This window comes from Antedon bifida, chromosome 6 (assembly GCF_963402885.1).
Source record: "Antedon bifida chromosome 6, ecAntBifi1.1, whole genome shotgun sequence".
Lineage (NCBI taxonomy): Eukaryota > Metazoa > Echinodermata > Crinoidea > Comatulida > Antedonidae > Antedon > Antedon bifida.
The window spans coordinates 4,555,400-4,576,832 of record NC_136231.1 but is presented as its reverse complement, the minus strand read 5'-3'; the positions used below and the strand labels follow the sequence as shown (position 1 = coordinate 4,576,832).

The 21,433-nt window shown below is 32.8% G+C and overlaps 3 protein-coding genes across 5 annotated transcripts; 2 read left to right on the top strand and 1 right to left on the bottom strand.

Moving 5' to 3' along the window:
• The first annotated feature begins 916 nt into the window (after nt 1-916).
• LOC144844311 (germ cell-less protein-like 1) lies at nt 917-13,056 on the top strand. The gene is made up of 16 exons (XM_078701158.1): nt 917-1,063; nt 1,622-1,745; nt 2,130-2,226; nt 2,506-2,603; nt 4,032-4,078; nt 4,425-4,490; nt 4,950-5,015; nt 5,624-5,708; nt 6,177-6,264; nt 7,091-7,222; nt 7,847-7,916; nt 8,901-8,982; nt 9,313-9,374; nt 9,679-9,762; nt 10,282-10,369; nt 10,759-13,056. Exons 1-16 carry the CDS (start codon nt 918-920, stop codon nt 10,927-10,929), a joined length of 1,506 nt encoding a protein of 501 aa, XP_078557284.1. The 5' UTR covers nt 917; the 3' UTR covers nt 10,930-13,056.
• Nucleotides 13,057-13,589: 533 nt separating this feature from the next.
• LOC144844748 (very long chain fatty acid elongase 4-like) lies at nt 13,590-15,625 on the top strand. 3 transcript variants are annotated; one of them, XM_078701795.1, is made up of 3 exons: nt 13,590-13,699; nt 14,365-14,490; nt 14,717-15,625. In XM_078701795.1, the coding sequence occupies exons 2-3, from the start codon at nt 14,365-14,367 to the stop codon at nt 15,278-15,280; spliced, it is 690 nt and encodes a 229-aa protein (XP_078557921.1). In that variant the 5' UTR covers nt 13,590-13,699; the 3' UTR covers nt 15,281-15,625. The 3 variants fall into 3 exon arrangements, with proteins under 3 accessions (XP_078557921.1, XP_078557922.1, XP_078557923.1); XM_078701796.1 differs by lacking the exon at nt 13,590-13,699 and adding an exon at nt 13,760-13,870; XM_078701797.1 differs by lacking the exon at nt 13,590-13,699 and adding an exon at nt 13,980-14,090.
• A 1,226-nt stretch (nt 15,626-16,851) lies between these two features.
• Nucleotides 16,852-21,218, bottom strand: LOC144844763 (very long chain fatty acid elongase 6-like). Its single transcript, XM_078701819.1, has 2 exons — nt 21,157-21,218; nt 16,852-20,437 (listed from the first exon to the last, which is right to left on the bottom strand). The coding sequence occupies exon 2, from the start codon at nt 20,421-20,423 to the stop codon at nt 19,590-19,592; it is 834 nt and encodes a 277-aa protein (XP_078557945.1). The 5' UTR covers nt 20,424-20,437; nt 21,157-21,218; the 3' UTR covers nt 16,852-19,589.
• Between the last annotated feature and the right edge of the window lie 215 nt (nt 21,219-21,433).

The window sequence follows — 21,433 nt, the reverse complement described above, 5'->3', positions numbered from 1 at the left end:
TCTCTGTGGCGCAATCGGTTAGCGCGTTCGGCTGTTAAGCGAAAAGTTGGTGGGTCAAGCCAATCCAGGGACGATGTGGATTAAATCAATTTCTATTTATTTTTATATTTATATTCTCTTCATAACTATACATATTAACCTTGTTTTAACCAAAACGACCTGTTAGCTCAGTCGTGGGTTCGATTCCCATGCTGGTCGGTGGAATAGAGTTAAAGGTATGCGATCAACTGTGTTTGGGGTTCACAGAATTATACGTCCCCCTTTCCACCACACATCATGAGGCGACAACATCAAGGCATCTGGTGATGTGCTGGAAAGGACCCCAAAAGGCTGTGCCAGCGCCTTAGTGCTGAGGCAGGGAGAGCACATTTAACATCTTTTTTTTTTTATTTAATTTTTTTTTTCAACCTGTATTCGATCTCGTAAATTTTATGTTTGCCGCCCTCAATTTTAAAAGAAATTGAATTTATATTTTCATCGCAGGTGTACGAAACGGTTTGGTATGCCGTGCGTTCAATATATTGTTTTGTAGTTTTAATAAAGTTAATAATTTTCAATAAAAAAAAAAAGAAAAAAAAATAATGTTTTCACTTATAAAATGACAAAATAAATGGTTAAATTCAAGCAAAAATCCATTGGCTGGCAGCCAATTTGACCATTTTTTGCTTTAAATCAAATTTTTTTCAGGTAAATGCATTTTTTTTTAATCCAATTTTTGGTCAAAGTGGATAACTATTGTGTTACATTAATCTGGAATATTAAAAAAAAATGTTTAAGAATTATTTTTTCAGGGCGACAATACATCTTTAATCAATGTTGCGAAATTACCTCATGTTAGTATGTTACTGTGTATGTTTTATTTGACGTCTGGATCGAAAGTCTATTACGTAGTAAAAATTAAAATTCATAACAAAAAAATGGGAAACTACGTTGCAGGATCGGCACAAAGTGACTCTGAAAGAGATAGTAATTCAACCAATTCAAACAAATTTAATTTAAAAAAACGGCGGCTGGAGGGTCAAGTCGATGATGATTTTGAAGAGGTATTACACACCCCTAAAAGGTAACGTATTTATATAAATATTGACTTGAAACTTTAAACGGCTAGGCTGCAGCATGCAGGCCAATCATCATGAATTTGGCCTGTCCTGTCGGCCCAGCCCTACTGGCTGGTGTGGTTGACCTTCCTATAATAAGCCACCAACAAGGTCAGTATTTTGTTGCGTCAACAAACTGTAGGTTTTATTTACGGCTCTCAAACATTAAAGCACTGTTTGTTTCACATGAATATCAGATTTTAAACAAGCTTAGCCTACTAGTAGTACTAACTATAATATATAGGTAGGCCTAGGCCCTAGGCCTAGAGAGTAGTAGGCGTGCTCCACCACTCAATTAATGCAATTGATTAAAATATTATACTTATTTTATATAGCATTTCCTTTGCTTCCTGACCATCATATTCAGGTACATACAAATAAAATACTAATAATTAAACCATGGAGGTAATTTACCTCCATGATTAAACTATTTTTACTTAATTGAGCGTGAATTGGATGGACAGTAAGGCCAACTGTTAAACCCATTTTTGTAGTCCCTTTTTTTAAATTATTATTATTTACAGGAAACGGTTGAAATCCACATCCAAATATATATTCACAACCCTTTTTGTAAATGGAGAAAATTCAGATATCTCAATAGTAGCACTTGGTAAAACATGGAAACTACACAAGTTATACTTATGTCAGGTAATATTAGTCAAAGTTACTACTAGTACTATATAATAATAATAATAATGATCATTTAATAGTGCGTACTATTGCACGCCATGTGACCCACAATTGTCTAATCAAATGACAAGAATTTATTTAGGTGTTATATAATACTAGTTATTAAATAATTGTTTAATTTTCTTTGATAAGGTTTTCTTTTAACTTTTTGTAATTGAATGTTAATATGTATGGAGTGAGTGCAGAATCCATTTAAATATTATTATTATAAAAGTATAAATGTTATTTTAGTTTATTTGTCTATAGATACCAAGACACTCATCTTTTCATTTCGTAGATTGAAATACAGTATTTTTCAATTGTTTTTTTAAATATTTTACTAATTAAATTCTTTTATTTCAGTCACCATACTTTTCTAGTATGTTTAGTGGATCATGGAAAGAGTCCAGTTTGACAGAAGTGGACATGAATATACCAGACGCTAACATTAACATTGAAGGTATCATTTACAGTAAATCCTTATAATAAAAACTTGCTACACCTGCACTGCTTCAGTGTGTAAAATGGCATCCTGCACTTTCTGCTCAATTCATCAAAGAACATTGTATTGTTAAAAAAAGTATGCATAAAAAGTTTTCATTTAATTACAATTACATCACTTTATTTATAGTCTTGTTGCACAGAAAGATAGGAACGGTCAAGCTATTTAGGCGTGTTCACCCACCCATACTACCATCAAGCAAATATCACTGTGCTCATTTCTATTTATTGTTTTCAGCATTAGATGTTTGTCTTGGATCGTTATATCAAGATGAAGTGGTCATTGACCCATCAAAAGTTGAATCAGTTCTAGCCGCATCATCACTACTACAACTAGTAAGTGTATCCTAAAGTTACTGTACAGTCAGTAGGACTTGTCATCCCCTTTTTATATCAAAAGTGAATAACCACCCTGGAATAAAATATCCTTTCATGGTAGCACTATTACCCCTTCTCCTCCTTTGCCAAGTAAATAAAGATAAATAAGACCACTTAATGCAATTGGATAACGATTGGTGAGCAAGACTTTCTTTTGTTTGCCCTACTAACTTTACTCAGTTGGTTCTATTGTTTTTGACATATAGATTCTATTGCTTGTGGTTTGCCAACAAACAATTTTTATTTTTATTTGAACCATATTTAATGAGGGTGATCCATCCAGCAATTGCTGATCATTTGTGACTCTCAGAACAGATACAATACACAAAATACAACAATAACAGTAAAGTTAAAGAAAAACAAAAGCCTATTAAAATAAAATAAATAAAATGAGAATTAAAAATCTGAATAAGAAAATTTTGAATATAGTAAATAACGGATAAATTAAAGCCCCCTTCCCTACGTTTTTTAGATCTAATTTAAGATCACAAACTATATTTAATGTAAAAATAAAACTATATGGTCCTATTGCGATAACTTTTTTCGTCTTTAAACGGTTAAAAATGTGAAAAATAAGTTGATTCTAATAATTATAGCGGCCCGCTATAAATCCCAAAATGCATTGCGCGCGGATTGATATTTTTGTTTTTCAACTGTAATTCGCCCAGTTTTCGATCGATCGTGAGGCCAAAACAAATGGAAGACTCCTAACTTTTCAGCGAAAATACCGGGTTTTCCCCAATTTGTATCAACGGAGTCTGGCAAAAATAGAAAGACAATTAATGCAGCAACTATACAACGTCAGGCTAGGTATATAGCTAGCTTACGATGTTCGTACGTTACCGATGTTTACCAGCTAGGCCTACAAAACTAAGCCTAGCTAGGCTAGGCCTAAGACCGTCCACGAGAGGTCGATCGCCGCGAGCTACTTAGGTAGTGCATTGTTTCTCACTTTTTATCATAATTTACCATACAACGTACATTTAAGACAAGGAATGACATGGTTTAATGTTTTTAAAGTAATATATATGTATTATTTTCCAAAAAACGTCCAAAATTGCAGAGAAGGGGTCTTTAAATTAAGCAAAAATAATAAATATATATACTTACTATATCTAATATTTTACAATTTAAAGTCTGGAAAAGGATACATAGTTTGGAGAAAAGTCATAAGTCTAGTTTTGAATGAGGAAAAGGATAATGAATTGCAGATAGATAGAGGAAGATCATTGTAGAAATAAGGGGCCTTGTAGCTGAAGGAGAGTTAATGAAATAATAATAATGAAATAAACAATGACACATATGCTGGTACTAAAAATGACTGAAACTATTGTATCCATGTAATATCACAGGTTTGATTTTGTATAACATTAATTGTTCTTTCAGGATGGATTGATTCAGCAATGTTCAGACATTATGACTGACACAATATGGTAATTATTTGATAAATGTAATCCCATACTATACTGACCTCGATATAAGCCCATATTTAAATTTGGGAGGGGTCGGGGGAAATTTAAGTTTAGGCCAACAGAACATTTTAGTTATGGCGCTATGGTAATTGAAGTTGTAAAGTCAAAATAAAAAAATAACAATTTTATCTACTTTAATTGTAATGTATTAAATGTACAGTATGTATCTTTGCCACTTGTCTACAACTAATTCTCACCCCCCCTCCCTCCCTCTAATTTACACCTCTTAACCCTATGAAATGTGGAAGTTTACCATATTAGATTGATTTAAAATACAGCAGAACTAAGACTAAACTTTTCATTACAGTCTGAATACAGTCTGTTCATACTATATCTCATCTTCTATGTACGGAATACAACAGACATTACAAAGGTAAGCTGCCACGTGTCTCATACATTTCAACAACAAAAAACACCATTCTAACATAGGTCACTTATTTTAAAAATCTATTTTGACAAACCAAAATTAGTTACTGACTGACAGTTTCAGTGCTCCTTTCACAAGCACTTTCTTCAGAGTGATGATTATAATTGTTAAGCAAAACGCACACTGTTAGGTGGCGTTCGCCTAATAATAGGGTCGTATCTTCAAACCAGATGAAAAAATAAATAAATTACCATATTTTTGTTTATTAATGTTTTTGTCAATTAAACGAGTCTTATTTTTCTTTATTTTTACCACAGTATTTACTTTAATATTGTTGTTTATTTGCATAAATTAAAGTAACAATTTACTTTACTATTTTGCATATTATTATGACCAAAGTAAGCTGCCAGTTTACAATCATGAATCTGAATTAATATCCTAATATCTCTATCTCCATTACTATAGTTGTTTTGAATGGCTGGAAAGGAATCTTATGATGACGACCAACATTTCATTATTAAAAGAAATAAGGTAGAAAAAAATGAATAGTATTAGTAATCACTAGGATATGTATAATATCCTGTTACGCAAACCAGTTTGTCACTTTCAGTTCTTCTCTGATTAACCAATAAACAAAAAGGAAATATATGATTGTTAGACTTTATGATTGTTTTTCACAGCATTTTGTAGTCTGGGTTCCAGACTTAATATTAATAAAAAGATAAATATTTTGGCACATATGGCGTTTCATACGTATACTACTTGAGCTTGTTTTCAGACTAACATAAAAAAGACAATAAATACAGACTTTGGGCAAGTCTAAGCATTTAGGTGTAGTTAAGTATAGTTTAGTTGCTACTCATATTCTGGTAAAACCCAAGTCAATATTTGATATACTGTACCACACACCACCAGCCATCGTCTTTAACTTAGCTTTGAGCCCATTACAAGCTACATGAAGGCTTAGGTAGTTTCGTGCAACACAGTACAGTGAAATGCTTAATGCCTATATTTAATTCATACACTCCCCTATAAAAAGACAATTCCATGGCTATGGTTGGAAATAGACAGTACCATAACCAATCAGATATATTTAAACTTGTGATGTATAATTTTAACATACAGTACTTTATTTTCAGTGTTGATCTCATGAAGTCATTAATCAAATCTTCTAGCTTGTTTGTACTACAAGTAGAAATGGATATTTATTCTTTAATTAAAAAGGTAATGTAATGGGTCAACACCTATGCATAGCACTATTATTCAGCAGTGAGTTCAACTATAGCTGTACAATGCATACTAGTTGTTTCTGTGTTCCAAATAATAATAACAATTGTAGCTTTCCTTTGGGACGATTCTATTTGGGTGAAAACACGCCTATTATGAGGGCACTTGCCTGTGCAAGGAGCAAGCAAAAATATATATTTTAACACTGCAATCAACCCCTATTTAGGTTACACGCCTATAGGGAACACATTATTAGGTCCCAATGGTGTCTCCTTATACAAGTTATATACTGTTTTGTAACCATTTAATACTGTTGCTTGTTCATGTGTCCCACCATAGAGATATAATTAATACCTCCTTGAAGCTATCAGAGGCTATTGGAACAAATTATTCTCTGCAATGTCATTAATGTATATTATTCGTAGTTCGATCAATAATTAATGTTTCTGCTCTTCTATTCTATAGTATGTATATTTAAAGTTAACGCCACATTGGAATGGAGAAACCAAACAACTTGCTAAAGATGCTGACATCTACTTTAGGAGCCTTAAAGGTAAATCTAATTACTAAGCTTAAAAGAAACACTTCTGTTTTAGTTCATGTTATTTTCTTGTCAAATTGTATTGTTGTGAATTGTTGTGAATGGATGGACCACCCTCGTTAAATATTGTTGAAATAAATAAATTGCACACAAAATTAAGGGTTGTAGTGCGTTGGCATATTGGTCTATATGTAAATCTAATTTAGGCTAAAAAGAAAAACTCACTTCTGTTTATATATTTTATACATTCTCACTCCTGAGGACGATCAAAGCATATTGATCGAAACATTGAGAAACTCAACAGTTATTTTCAGAACTAATATATGTATATATTAAGTAAATATAGAAGTAAATAAATTGCACACAAAATTAAGGATTGGTCTATGTGGATCATTTTATATGAAAATTACAGTAACTCAAAAGTTATGTAGGGCTTACAGCCCCTGGTGAGCTCATAACTTTGTCCTAATGGTATCATCGATCGAGAATGTTATTGTGATAAGTATTCCATTGAGAACAGGAGTGTTTATATCCAAGATCTAGAATCTTTACTCAAACTTACATACTGTACATTATAACATATTGTTTGAAGGTTTGCATGGCGAAATCAAAGTTGGTATAAAGTTTGCGGTACACCACATATATTAGGATATTAGGACGATCAATGCATATTGATCGAAATGTTGAGAAACTCAACAGTTCTTTTCAGAACTAATATACGTGGTGTACCACAAACTTTATATCAACAATACTGTACATTATAACACTTACATATAATGTATCGTCTGCTTTTCCCAGATTTCATTGTTGTTATAATTTATTGCCTATTTCTTTTTAGAACCTGGTGAATTTTTAAACTCAGACGCTGGTAAAATATATGAAGATTTATTTAGAGGGGTTCGACTTCATCATATTATCAATGACTTGTCTTCAACGCGACTCATTGACAAAGACAAGATTATCCCACCAAGTAAATAAAAGTTTAATTCATCTCTTTATAAAATGTATTTATCAATAATGTTTAATTTAATAGTGCTAATTTATAGTACAGGTTGCTCTGGTTTTAAATATTCCTCAAACTTACTATATTAGTGTATACTAGATTTTGTACAGCTAGCACCATCTTCACACTTAACTGAGATATTTCACTTAAATATGTTTAATACTATATATTGTAAGTCAAATAATATTTAACAATATCCCTTAAGTGGTATTCACTTATTCACAATTTTTAAATTTTAGCGATAAATATTTCCCAAAGTGTGAAAAGTGAATGTGGCGACAGAGTATTTTTTCTTCCTATTTATTATTTGAGAATTGAGAGGTAAAGATGAGAATAAGCATTACTGGGGATTATTATACTGCTGTAGAATACATGGTTTTTGTATACTTTACCTAACCATGTTATGGATTGTCATTTACACACAAATTTAGATGATGACTTCAATCTGAACCCAAACAGCTCTGTTCTCTGTTTCTGCCATACCTACCTTTAGCTAATAATAATAATAATAATAATAATGAATTATGACACTGTAATGAGTGAATATATTGTATTAGATGAATAGTAATGTAACAATATATTTTATTTTAGGTTGGATACTTCCAGTGTATAAACAGCAATGGCAAAACATGTTGTGTGTTGAGCAAGGACAAGATAAAGGGTGAGGAATCAAAACTTTTGTGAACAATTCTAATAGGCATACTGCCACTGCCTCTGGCCTAGATTGAACTTCCTCAATCAATCTCCAACTTATTCATTTTTATTATTTATGTGTAATTAATATGTGCCTTTATTAATGAATATTAAATCTGTTTTAAGCGTAACGCAGAGGTCTGAGGCCCCTGGTTTAGGAACTCTAACTCTAACCCTACAACACTGGATGCCTGGGACTTTCTTAGCCTTTTTTCGACATATTTTAATGGGCACTGCTCAGAGGCCCCCATATGCTCCTGGGTTTAGTCAGTTACGAAAGTACTACTAAATTTCAAATTATACTCTTCTAAATAACCATCTTTTAAAGACATTAGGGACTTTATGAAACACGACAGTTAGGGGAGAACAACGAATATCATGTGTTTGCTAAAATCATATACAGTCGATGTAACCGTTTTATTAGTTACGTACCCTTGCGCGAAGACGACGACCGACTGTATCTCTCTCCGATCCCTCCTCACCTGTCTCGTGGCGTGGGGCCCTTCTTAATCGCTTGGCTCTGGTGATACAGCATAGGCCTAGTCTTCCTAGCTAGGGCCTCGCATTCAAACGCTTTTAACACAGCCATTTTAACCCAATAAAAATGTTATTTCATTAAACAATTAAATTAGAAGTTCAAATATTATTTAGAGTTTTGAAAATTCCACGTTTAAGTGTAATTTGAACTGGTATTTAAGGTTATATATACATTTTTTCTAGTTGTTTTAGGGAAAATGGCAACTTTATCGTTCTTAAGAAGTTAAGACGCTAAGCTCCGCCCACTTTGTTAAAGCTCATGCATAAATTATTCATGAGCACCGTCCTGTGGCTTCCCATCATGTTTCGTAAATCCCTAATAGGTAGTTATTGACTGGCTGTTGACATTAGTAGTGATGAATACTTCATATTTTTTTAGAATAGGTTTGATGAAATATTGTTTATGTTTTAACAGACCAACTGAATCGGAACTGACACCAGAGCAATTTAGAAAATATGCAATGAGATGTGGTCGCATTATATCAAAGGAAGGAGAGGTACACGTCAATAAATCCATATGTCACCATTGTTTCAAATGTAATATAACATACAAACTGTCCTTAGTAGGTGTGTGTACTTTATACTGTTATCCTGGCCTAACACTGTGTGTGTGTCTACAGTAGTACTGTATGTGTTTCCTTTACAATGTTGTTATGGCCTAGCATGTCTACAAAGTTTACTTTGAATATCATACAAATAATAAAAATTCTAAACAAAATTAATACACGAACAGCATATAACAAATAACAATATAAATATGTACAATAATTGCACAAAATCTGCATTGTTATAAATAATTTATTATTATATTATTTATTTTGTTAAAGTATTGTTGGAGGTGGACTGGGTTTAACTATGGAGTTGATTTATTGTTAACTTTTTCTAAAAGGTTTGTTTTATTTGATTAAAATTTACACAAAACTGCAGCTGCAGATGGACAGATCGTTGAAAGTAGATTTCTGCTTCCAATGATATAAATAAATGTTTAATTAATCTTCCAGTCCTAGAAGTACTCTGGTACAAATATATCGTAAAAGATTGTACAATTTGACGGTGGGTCATAAGTTCAAATTCTCTCTGATGGACTCCATTCGTTGTTGTACAAGGATTACTCTTGTTCAATTCCACTGCCTGAGATATTCTCATTTGATGTGAGAAGACTTATACTTACATTTGTTTTATTTATATTGTAGGCAAGTGATTTTTAAGAGGAACACCAACACACACCCTGTTAGTAACAGTGTTAGTTTACAGCCAAGTAGGAAAATCATGTTTCAGTAAGTATTTTTAAAAATTGATTATACATTATCATTGTTGTCATCGTAATCATTGTTATCCTGTCATCACATTATCATAATTATTATTGTTATTACTATCCCTGGGTCTCATTATCATAAAACACCAACACACACCATGTTAGTAACAGTGTTAGTTTACAGCCAAGTAGGAAAATCATGTTTCAGTAAGTATTTTTAAAAATTGATTATACATTATCATTGTCATAATCATAATCATTGTTATCCTGTCGTCACATTATCATAATTATTATTGTCATTACTATCCCTGGGTCTCATTATCATAATCACTGTACAGTCTAGTTTTAATAATCATCATCATCATAACTAAATACATTGAAGAATTGGGACATTTTAGAATACGTTGGTTTGTGTATGTTTTGACAGAATTAACTGTACCAGATATTATTGGCTTAGTTAAAGCTGTTTGTGGGTTTGTATGTGCATTGGTGTGAAATACTGTTTTATATTAGTGTTTATTTATGTGTATTTTTTTTTTAGAGTTACAGTGACAACATACAATAGCCAAGGCCATAGTAAATATACAAAATCATCAGGCTTAAAATATCTTGATCTAAAAAAGGATCAAGTAAGTATTCATTAACAATTTTTTTATTTGCGATTACCATGAAAAACATTTCTTATTCCTATACCTGCAAGAGTTTATTTCTCATAAATTTGATAATGATGGTGGCAGCCGGCCCGGGTCCCTCCTAAACTCCCAAATTGTAATGTAAAAGATAGGACATCAAATTAAGCTCAGCCCTTCATTTCACCTAGATAATCAAGGAGGTATGTTATTTTAAATGTACACCAATGGTGATCCAATGTTTACATGGGACCTGTTTGTGTGTTTTAATGGCAAGGAAAGAATGTTGGTCCTTTTGGACATCAAGACAAGTTTGGTTTGGAGAGAGTCTTGTGGTTCTTGTATTTGCTGTACATTCATTGATTGGGATGTTATTATTTATTTTACAGGAAAAGGTTGTGTTAGAAATGGATCCGTCAGCAGAGTATCCGATACAGATTAGTGTTTATTATTTGTGTTATTCTTTACCAATGGACTTCTTACAACCTGACTCTGTTGAGAACATATCAGAACAATCTATAGCAGAAGAATCAAATGAAACACAAGAAGGCTGGTTATAGATTGTGGCTAAAACTTCATGAGTCAATGTCAAGTAAATCTCTGTCTACACTATCAAATTTTATGTGACAAAAAACGTGATGTGCCCATATATGGACATGATGATGTCATATCCCTACTATATTCGGGCATATCACTACCATATTTGGGCACATCACATTTTTTTGTCAAACTTGTCTGATAATGTAGACAGAGCTTAAAGTAAGGTTCCCAGTGCAGCCTGTAGTTTCCTCAAAATCAAGTAGAGAATATCTCACTGGGTGTTTCAGCTTCTGCAATTGTCTTCTGGCGTAATGTGGAAATGCTTTCTAGTGATCATTAATTCAGGAGATGGCTGGTAGAAGACGCAACCAAAACGTACCAATCTAGGAAATAACATGGTGTACCGCAAGCCTACATTTGTACAACAGTTTCTTCTCAAACCTTGGAACAATGAGATTTTTAGTTTTCTGATTATTGAAAAATTGCTAATCTTATGTTTCATTTCAGAAAGTTAAATCCAAAATTATCACCTAAAAACAACTCATTTTTATTATATAAAGTACTTTTTTATGCAAATATGTATATTGTGAATATATACAGTGAAAACTGTACTGGTGCTATGTAGATGTTTAGTGTGCTTGTAAATCTTTCTTGACTTTCTAATGGTTTACAGCCTACTTGTTGACATAAACTTAACTTGTTTTGTCTTTTTAGGAGCCTTAGAGCATAAATGAAATCTTGTAACACAACAATATTGTTAAGGAAGATAACAAAAGAAATGTTAAGTAATATATAAAGTGATGTCTATGTCTATGTTTATATATATATATTCTATTATTATAAATGGTTTTAAATATTATTATTAATATAATTTTTTAGATCTGACTGACTAGGCTTAAACCTATTAAGGAGATACCTTTGGGACCCAACAGTGTCACTGTATAGGGGTTGGCTGTAGTGTTAGCACATATTTCCTATTGTTTAGTTAACAAAATTACTACTATTATTAAATTGGATCAATGGTGCTTGAGCAAAGAAACCCTTGATAATTAGTCATTCAGTTCTCTCTAAAAATGTCATCATTATCAATGGTTTCTCTTTCAATTAACATTTATACATTCAGTAATTTTATGTAGGCATATAGGTCGAGTAAGAAAAGCCCCGAATCGGCAATCACTCCACCGTATGAGGTGATTTGAAATTTAGTGCATGGGTTACTAATAATAAACGATCGACAGTTATTAAATAATGATAAACTATAACAACTTCCTATGTCTGTAAGTAGTATCTGATGCAATACTGGTACGCATTCAGCAGTCAGTTTAAGCACTAAAAGTAATTCCACCATGGTATAAGCGAATTAGAAGAATTAGAATTTTAAGTTGAAAGTTTTTTAAATAGTAGTTCATTTTTAATGTTACTATGTTTTCGGACAGTTACGGGACTTTTACTGTATTTGAATTGTGATCTCATCATCATATTCACAAATTATACAAACAATCTACTGAATACTGAAGCCAAAACGTGATGTCCAATTAATTGTGTACGGACACTCCGACCAAGTTCCATAGGGAAGGTGGATATTAAATATACTCTAGTTCAATAAACACGTAATCTTCCGTGCTAATTCCTCCATGCTTAGTACGAGATTACATTTACTTAGTTTTCTACCTTGGTTTGATAATAGATATCCGAGATCCTTAGTGTGGTTTAGAATATGTATAGTGATAGATCGTATAAATATAGTATAAACCTATACGGTAAAAGAAGCTTTATCATTTTTACATTTTGTTAATAACTTTGTTAACGTGTTCGAGTCTAGGTTTGGGTATACAGTATTTTGTTTTGATTTCAACATTTTATTCAACATTTATACTATCTTCCGCAAATATAATTTAAGTTAGTTAATTACTTATCTAAGGTTTTGTATCATAAATTAGTTTAAGATATACAGAAAGAGATGCGTGCTTGATATTATAAAAATATACCGGTGTCTTTGACAAGAACAGCTACTCCCAGGCTGAGCTAGCTATATTTGGACGAGGACCCTGGACGTTGTTTTCTCGTGTTTAATTGTACTTTAAAGGTTACGGGAACATAATACGTGTGTGCATAAATATATAACATTAATAATAAATTATTTTAATACCAAAGAGCAAATTTGTGTTCATTTTTACGAAGTTTTCAGTTAAAATTGTTTTCTTTTTTTTCATACGCATTCAACAGCGAGTGACTCGCCAATTACAGGATGGATAAACTATTTAATACTTTATCGTGCTTATTGAGGAGTTGAAAGAGTCGTGAGTTACAACCCTGGCACTAGGTCAGGATTGAACCCCAGACCTTAGCGTTTGAAGGCAGCACGTTAACCACCAAGCTACAGCTCCACTTTCGAAACTTTATTTACAATAAATAAAACATCTTGTTTATTTGTACGCCGTGCAAAATGGTTTTGGTACTTATAAATGAAAACTACAGACTGAGACGTAAGCCTATTTTTGACTGCTTGCATTGATAAATTGTTATTCGGTCGATATGCGGCGTTAAAAGTGAAACTTTGTTCGGCGAACGGACCGAATACGAAAGTACAAAGCACCGAGTGTACCCGAAAGGGGGAAATAATCAACCTGATCGCAAGCTGACCTGGTAAATTATTCAATATGGAAATGCAGATTAGGATCTTATTCGTCACGGTATGGTGGTTTTAACTTAATTTGCCCTTGACCAAAGGTGAACTGAGCAACGGTATTCAACTTAAAATTCAATAAAAATCAGCGAATTAATAAAAAGGTAGGTGGTATAACATTTTAATTGAATATGTTTCACGACGTTCCTTTTTACAAGGTTCGGCCACAGTCCAACACTAATTGAATGTTTTCTGTAAGACTAAGAAGGGTTCAGTTTTAATCTTACTAAAATGCCAGATTCTGAGGAAAACATAAGATGTGTGCAGATGCCTAGGTAGCGTTTTATAAAGCCAACAATATTTGTACGCCTGTGCTCTATTCCATTTGCCTGCCTGTGCCCTGTGAAGCGAAAGGGATTTCCCCGTATCATCACATACCGCCTATATTAATCGAATACCATATTAATTCTAGGCCTATCAGACAGCTATGTCAAGGGGCTGGGTGTACGAGGTTGTATCGTACTCCCTGCGTTGGACACATGCCATTAGTTTATTGTATGTGGAATAGGGAAGTCCCCTTTCTATATATCGGTTCACAGGTTGCGTTTTCTCAGAAATGTTCTGCTGCTTCCTAGCCAAGAGTTCAAAGTAGCAAACTTTTTTCATCTTTTGATGACGTAATAGAATGTTCTTCAACCCCAGGACATATAACAGTCCCTCCCTGAATAGAAGTACGCAGTCTTGGCTAACAGATGGAAAAGAATAAAGCCAATAGCGGAAAAATTAACTCTGTCATATTTAATTTTATTTTATGTTATGATCTCTTTAGATGATTTGGCACGTCGTTAAACTCTTTGTCGGACTTCAGTCTTTTCCTGTAATGGTAGGCTATCTGGTTATGGTGTTCTTGGCACCCTTTTACCAAAAAATCACAGAACCGATGTCCTTAAGATGGGTACGTACGGAGTGATTATTTGCTTTCCAAAAACGACATTCATGTCAAGAGGAAATGTTGTTATACAATGATCTAGACGAAGAATGGTGGTGATACTGATGGATGAGATGTGGTCATGAAGAGTGGATGATTGAGGGAGAAGTTTTTATTACGTAACTCGAAATGACGATTGCAAAAAGTAAAGACATCAAGTTCAATTATATTAACATCAATGCTTCTTTTTCAGATGATGGTGGTATATAACTTGTTCTGTAGCTTAGCAAGCATCGGTACGTGTCTTGCGTATGGTTACGGTATGTACGATATCGGTTCAATTTTTGTACTCAGTTCAACTGACGTTCTCAAATACGCATTCCTCGTGTACTGGATCATGAAAAACGTCGAACTTTTAGATACTGTTTTTATGATACTACGTCACAAGAGTCGCCAGGTATCGTTTCTTCATGTCTACCACCACTCGTCTATGGTACTTCTCAGTGACTTTGCTTATCATCACTCTCCCTATGCTGGCATTGCGTTTCTTCTTGCGTTAAACTCATTTGTACACGTCTGGTTGTATTATTATTATAGTATAACAGCCTATGATTCGAATCAGTCACCGGCGTGGAAGAAACGAATAACGCAGCTGCAGATTGCGCAGTTCGTCATAGCCATATTCCACACTACTATCGGATATAGATCTCATGGATTCTGTGTTTACAGTATACTTTACGCTTTTAGTATGATTGGTTTGTTCAGTAACTTCTACTACCACGCATTTGTCAGAACAAGAAAAGCGAAATCATCCTGATGACGTCAATGTTGCTACGTCTTGATAAAATCCTGACGTCACATTCTGCCACAACACTCGGTGTAACTCAAAACTGTCATGATAATGATGATTAATGATTCAATATAAACTCAATCCTTTGGAAATTAGATGTATACTTCTGTATGTATACTTTAATTAATCAAAGGTCGTGTTTGTTAATGTGTGTATTTAAAATAAATCGACATCAGTGTCTGTACCAAATGAGTTTCTTACGAGATTATTATAAGTACTGTACAATCCCGGCCTAATATTATATTAAAATGCATCAGCAAAATTCAAATTACTGTATTGTACAATTAAATATTTATAATTACTTGAGCCTAATTATAAGTTTCGTCAATTCAACAACTACTACTAAAGAAATATATGAATAAAAGAGGCTGATTAACTATTAATTTATTCTACTAATTTCAATAGAATTAAGTAATGTTATATATTCGTTGTGACGTCATCATTTCTTAACAAAACCCGGCGATAGTCCAGACTAAAGGTGTCGGTAACTTTTATTGATCCGATCGATACAACTAGATACTGTTACACCAAATTGGATATTTTTCTAATAGCTGTTCAAATCATCCAAGCAGTAGCATATTTTATGGATTGCCGAAGGACAAAAATGATTTATAGCATCGCATGCATTTATGTTTCATACTTGGCAGTGGCACCCTAAATCACCTCATGGATATGCTGCATGATATCATTATTTTAATGACAGCGATTACTGCAAATCATGCCATGACGGAGGGTCGCGCATTTGATGTCAACCTTTGACTCAAAACTGATCATTCTATACGAAAAACACGTGACATGATGCCCCCTTGAGTTCCGTTTATTACAATTATAATCCACTTGAGATGATAAAAAAAAAGACCGTATGCCTACAATAGGAACAATTACTGTATATTCAAACGTGAACTTTAGAACCTACAATCACACGTAACAATCATTATCTCATCAAACCAAACAGTATTGCATAATTTCTAAGAGGTGTGGGGGAATTTCACATACTTACGCCACGGAGAAACGTTTTTTGGTCATCCTATCTCACGTACGGTAGCCTACCAATGAAATTATAACTCTATACATTGGTGAAGGTGGATTATTCAATTCAATTCAACTTCATTTAACCACGGAGGCCCAGATCAACACATGGTTGTTCTTCCCTGGGGCCGTGCACAAACAAAAAATACAAATACAATTTCAACAATGTATATCACCATTCTGTAGTAAATAAGGAAAACCAAGAGTTAGTGGGGTGGGGGGAAGTAGAGTGAGGTCCATGGGGAAACAAAGACGCGAAGACCAATTTTAAGGGGCTGCTAGTTGCGATAGGAAACGTGTTGCGATATAGAAAAACGGCAACGTCTTCAGTTCCGTGAAAGCTAACAAGTAGGCCTAAAGTATAAATGAACTTTGAGTTGATCCTCACGTTAGCACAGTACAGTATAAATACTGTATTACATAGAATATATAATATAGAATAGTTGAACGTCATGTAGGCCAAAACAAACAACAGACATAAATAAGAACATAAGCAATTCGACTTTGTTTATAATTTTTTTATTTAATCCCACCTGAACCACATTATTCGTGAAAATGTAACAATTTAAGTATATTTTGTTTATTACTAGCTATTACAAAGAACATTTCTATGGAAATAATTTCCGACTTCAAGCCAAGTTTTGTTTGGCCATCATTTAGGAGAAAGTTTCCAACGAAACGTTAACAGTGTACGATGCTATCAAGGCCTGCTCAACATTTCACAATAAACAAATGCAACTAATACTTATATATTAAATACAACCAACTGAAATAATTCTTTGAATTACAAATCATATATTTTTGGAACATTTTCAAATCACTCCGAATCTTAAAGATTACTATCATTGCAAAAAGTTGTACAAATTCCAAAAAAAAAGAAGTTTAAGTTAAGTATGCATTAGATTTAACCAAAACGGATTTACATATTTAAAAAAAAAATTAACTGGTATCTATCTAACAAATCTTGTGTACCTTTAATTAAACATTCTAACATTGTATTCAAGTATAAATAAAATAACCAATATTATATTTTTAATTGTTAGATGAATGAAAATAACTTTACAAACAATATGTAGAGACAACATCTAGTTAAAAACCAAAATGATTAATAATAATTAGAGGCAGTGTGATTGGATGGTCCTTAATTAGAGGCAATGTGATTGGATGGTCTTTAATTAGAGGCAGTGTGATTGGATGGTCTTTAATTAGAGACAGTGTGATTGGATGGATGGTCTGTAATTGGAGGTAGTATTATGTATATATGACATTTAAAGCACAGTTTAAAATCTTATTCACCATATTATCCTGTCTGGTTGACAAGTTTGGGTTTTTCTGCCTGCACATTCCATTTTACTTGCATATTCAGATAACATCAGAAATTTCAGTTAAATTAACATTATACAAAGATATAAATGGCAATTAATATATATGAATATAAAAGGTATAAACGACGTATATTAAACAATTAGAAAACTTGATAATTTAATAGTAAAGTAGTTTTCTTTAGTAAAAATCATTTTAATAGATTTTGTTTGATGGATAAACATGGTAAACACATAGTATAAATAATATAATACTGAAGTTTAACTTGAATGTCACAATTTTATAATGTTTTTAAAAATTGTTTCAAAACAAAGAATTTGCATGCACACAACCATGAATTAACGTTGAATTTATGAATAAGTTTATGAACGATCATATTGAATTTACAAACATTCTCAATTACAAAATGTATTGATACAGATTGAAGTCAGATGTACCTCAACGAGGGATGTTTTACCATAGACGTACTATAAGAACTAGATGGTCAACACAATCACAGCTTGTGGAGATGAATATGATAATGGCTATGCCTAGTTGACTCTAGTAGTTTTAATTATAATCTCTATATTCTGTATTCATATATAATTCCTGTAGTAAATTTGTAGCAAATTATATGCAACTGCATGGCAATGAAGATGGGTAAGATAATGATAAGATGAGGTCATCAGATAGCAAAACAATACAGCTGCATTTTAATTAAGCAGAGTTTTACACTTGAACTTTGATATAACTATCTACATTATCTACTAACCTATAAATATGAGCTGCATTATATATTAATTAAACTGAGATGGCTTTTATATATTTTTATGGCTTATTACTGATATTATAACAGCTGCTATGAGGTTTTATTGTTTATGGAAAATAAAAAAATTAAATTAATTTTGAAAAAGCTGCTGTGAGAAATATGCTTAAACTTTATGGACATTTTATACTTTACTAAGGACTTCAATATATCTTTTTACTTACTTATATCCTGTTAGATTACTTTACTACTAAACCATAGACCTATACCAAACAACTTGGTTGATACAAGACACTAGATCTACAAAATTTGTATTAATACAATACATTTTTGTAAAAACATTCAGAGCAGCATTCAATTCAATTCAACTTTATTTCAGACAAACTGTCCATATGAAACATATAAATACAATAAAAAATAATACAAAGCATTATGTGACAACCGTCATGGAGAGAGGACTAATACTTATTTGTTGACATATAGTGCCTCTTAAAATATGTGGATTATGTTTTGAGGTTTATTGGATGTAGACTGTAGACATTATTATATTATTGATTACTATAGTTTACAAAACAACACATTATTATGGCTATACTGATACTAGTTAACACACGTAAAAGTATACATGAGATTATATATACAAAAGTTCTGTCCATTTTCTATGCAACTTTGAATCTTTTAGAATACGAGAAAAAACACATGTAATTAAAGTATTACAGCTTTTTTCAATATTTGAAGATGAAAAAATGTAAATACTACCAAATTCTATATTTTCTTAAATACATAGCAGTCTACTGTAATTAGTACAGTAATCATAGTGTAACATTAATACTGTACTTTATATTAAGAATTAATGTTTTTCCACATTAACTGTTTAATATTACACTTGATTAGCAATATGTTATATTTGGAGAATTGTTTAAGAATTGTGGAAGGAAGCATACAGTAGGAGTGGTGGGATAAAGTGTAGCAAACCATTTCAGTAGTAAACTATTTCATTTCATAACAAGAAATATTTAAAAGATTTTACTTATTTAAATTTATGTATGGAATTTTTCAATTACATACGAGAAACAACACTTTAAATACCATGATTCCTTTTAAAAAAAAGCATACTTGTACAAGTTTTCTTTCATTGTACGGAATTAATAAATTAAATTTTAGTTTTATGTAGATTATCTACTGCTTTTTCAAGTGGTCTTTTTCAATGGATTGACTGCTTTTTGGTAGCATATATGTATTATAAAAGAAATGAGCAAAAAGGAGGAAGTAACTAAAATACATAAGAAATGAAACTCTCAGATTCATGTCGGTCGTCGAGCAGACTTCCCCTTGTTTCCGGAACATGTACGCATATCCGTTGATAATACACCCGACAATCATTTGTAGAAGTTGCAGCGTCGTAATCATTATGTTGACCCACGTTGGCACTGGCATGATCTTCGAAGCTTTCAATGCGTAATAAGTGTACATCAGCGCATGCACGGTGTAGTTCATGAGAACGAAGTAACGACCAGGTGCAACAAGATGAGCATAACTGTACCATGCGTACAGTAATACGGTGATGTGGTGATACCAGTGAAGAAATATCAGACGCTGTTTACGTAGAATGATGAAAATTGTATCGCCTAACTCGGGTAGTTTACTGCAGATGAATAACCACGACCAGAAACCGGTTACGCCTTGGTAAAATATAGGGTCACACATAGAAGCTTTAAAACCGTATTGTTTCACAAAGAATACGTAGTCTGCCCATAATCGTATTGCTCCCATCCAACTAAAAACCGCCAGTGTCATTGACCAGATGGTCAACGGCATCCGGAGGTCATACCGGGGTCGGTTGGTCATAAAGAATTTGCCACCGAATATTAGCACCACATAGATGGCCGAATACAGAAAGGCTTTGCTCCAGTTCTCCGCAAACCAGTTGACCTTCGGCCGATGATCAAAACCTTTTTCAAACTCAAAGACATTTGAGAACTGAAGAGATGTTCTGTTGATTTCAACAACCATCTTGAATCGGTCTCCTAAAAAATGTAATGTTTGTTAAATATTAATGCTGTATGTAAAGTCTTTTCATGTATTTTCTTCAGTAAACATCCAAATGAATGCAATCAATAGAGTGGTACGGGTAAAACTGGAAAACTGTGACACCAGCAGTAAGTTTAATAGGTTAAAACAATTTTAAATTATGTTTATCCATTTATTTGTATGTAAAATTTTTTTTTTTTTAAATTAGTTAAATATATACATTCTAAACATTAATATGCAAGCCAAATTTCTTTTTTAGTGCTCCTTGAAAGGCCAGATGCATAAATTAATTCTTCCTAATTAAGTCCTACTATTACGTAAAGTATCTTCATAATAGAAAGGAAATCCAGGGTGGGTGGCAATGCCAATGACCTCCATCAAAACGGAAGTATTGAAATATGGTATAGTAAGGGGTATATGGATGGCGGGTACATATTTTGATAAACAATTCAAACAATTTAAATAAACTAATAGCGGCACCTGGTATATAAACCGCATTTGGATTATCTTATTCTTAAGTATCAACTCTAAACATGTGAGTGGTGGGATTATCAGACCACATCATCGGCTGACAAGAAGGATACCACGCCCCTAATAATTAATCCAACCTCTAATGACATGAAAATATAATTATTTCAAATTCGCCAGGTTAAAAAGAATAAAACTATCAAATCATCATTAAAAACGTCAACGCATAATTTATGAATAAACTTACTATATGGTGCTCTACGGAAACGTGGAACAACCGGCCCGGTGGCTAGCTCAGTGCTTTCAGTCGAGGATCAGTACAAAATAATTTTTGAATGAGAGCTGTTCAACTGATTGATCATACACCCTCTAAAGCGGTGGCGCTGTTCGAAATGTTTTTTGTTTTGTTTTTATGTTCGATCATGGGCATATACTAGCTCCATGGTTCGATTCTGGTACTATACATATTAAGATACATTACTACCACAAAAGGTAACTGCATTATCCTCACAATAGAAAAACAT

Bases quoted from the DNA above. Each gene is read 5' to 3' on its own strand.
- LOC144844748 (XM_078701795.1), top strand. From the start codon at position 14,365: ATGATTTGGCACGTCGTTAAACTCTTTGTCGGACTTCAGTCTTTTCCT. The intron at 14,491-14,716 runs GTACGTACGGAG...CTTCTTTTTCAG, and splicing joins AACCGATGTCCTTAAGATGG to ATGATGGTGGTATATAACTT.
- LOC144844311 (XM_078701158.1), top strand. From the start codon at position 918: ATGGGAAACTACGTTGCAGGATCGGCACAAAGTGACTCTGAAAGAGAT. The intron at 7,917-8,900 runs GTGAGGAATCAA...ATGTTTTAACAG, and splicing joins GAGCAAGGACAAGATAAAGG to ACCAACTGAATCGGAACTGA. The intron at 10,370-10,758 runs GTAAGTATTCAT...TTTATTTTACAG, and splicing joins TTGATCTAAAAAAGGATCAA to GAAAAGGTTGTGTTAGAAAT.
- LOC144844763 (XM_078701819.1), bottom strand. From the start codon at position 20,423: ATGGTTGTTGAAATCAACAGAACATCTCTTCAGTTCTCAAATGTCTTT.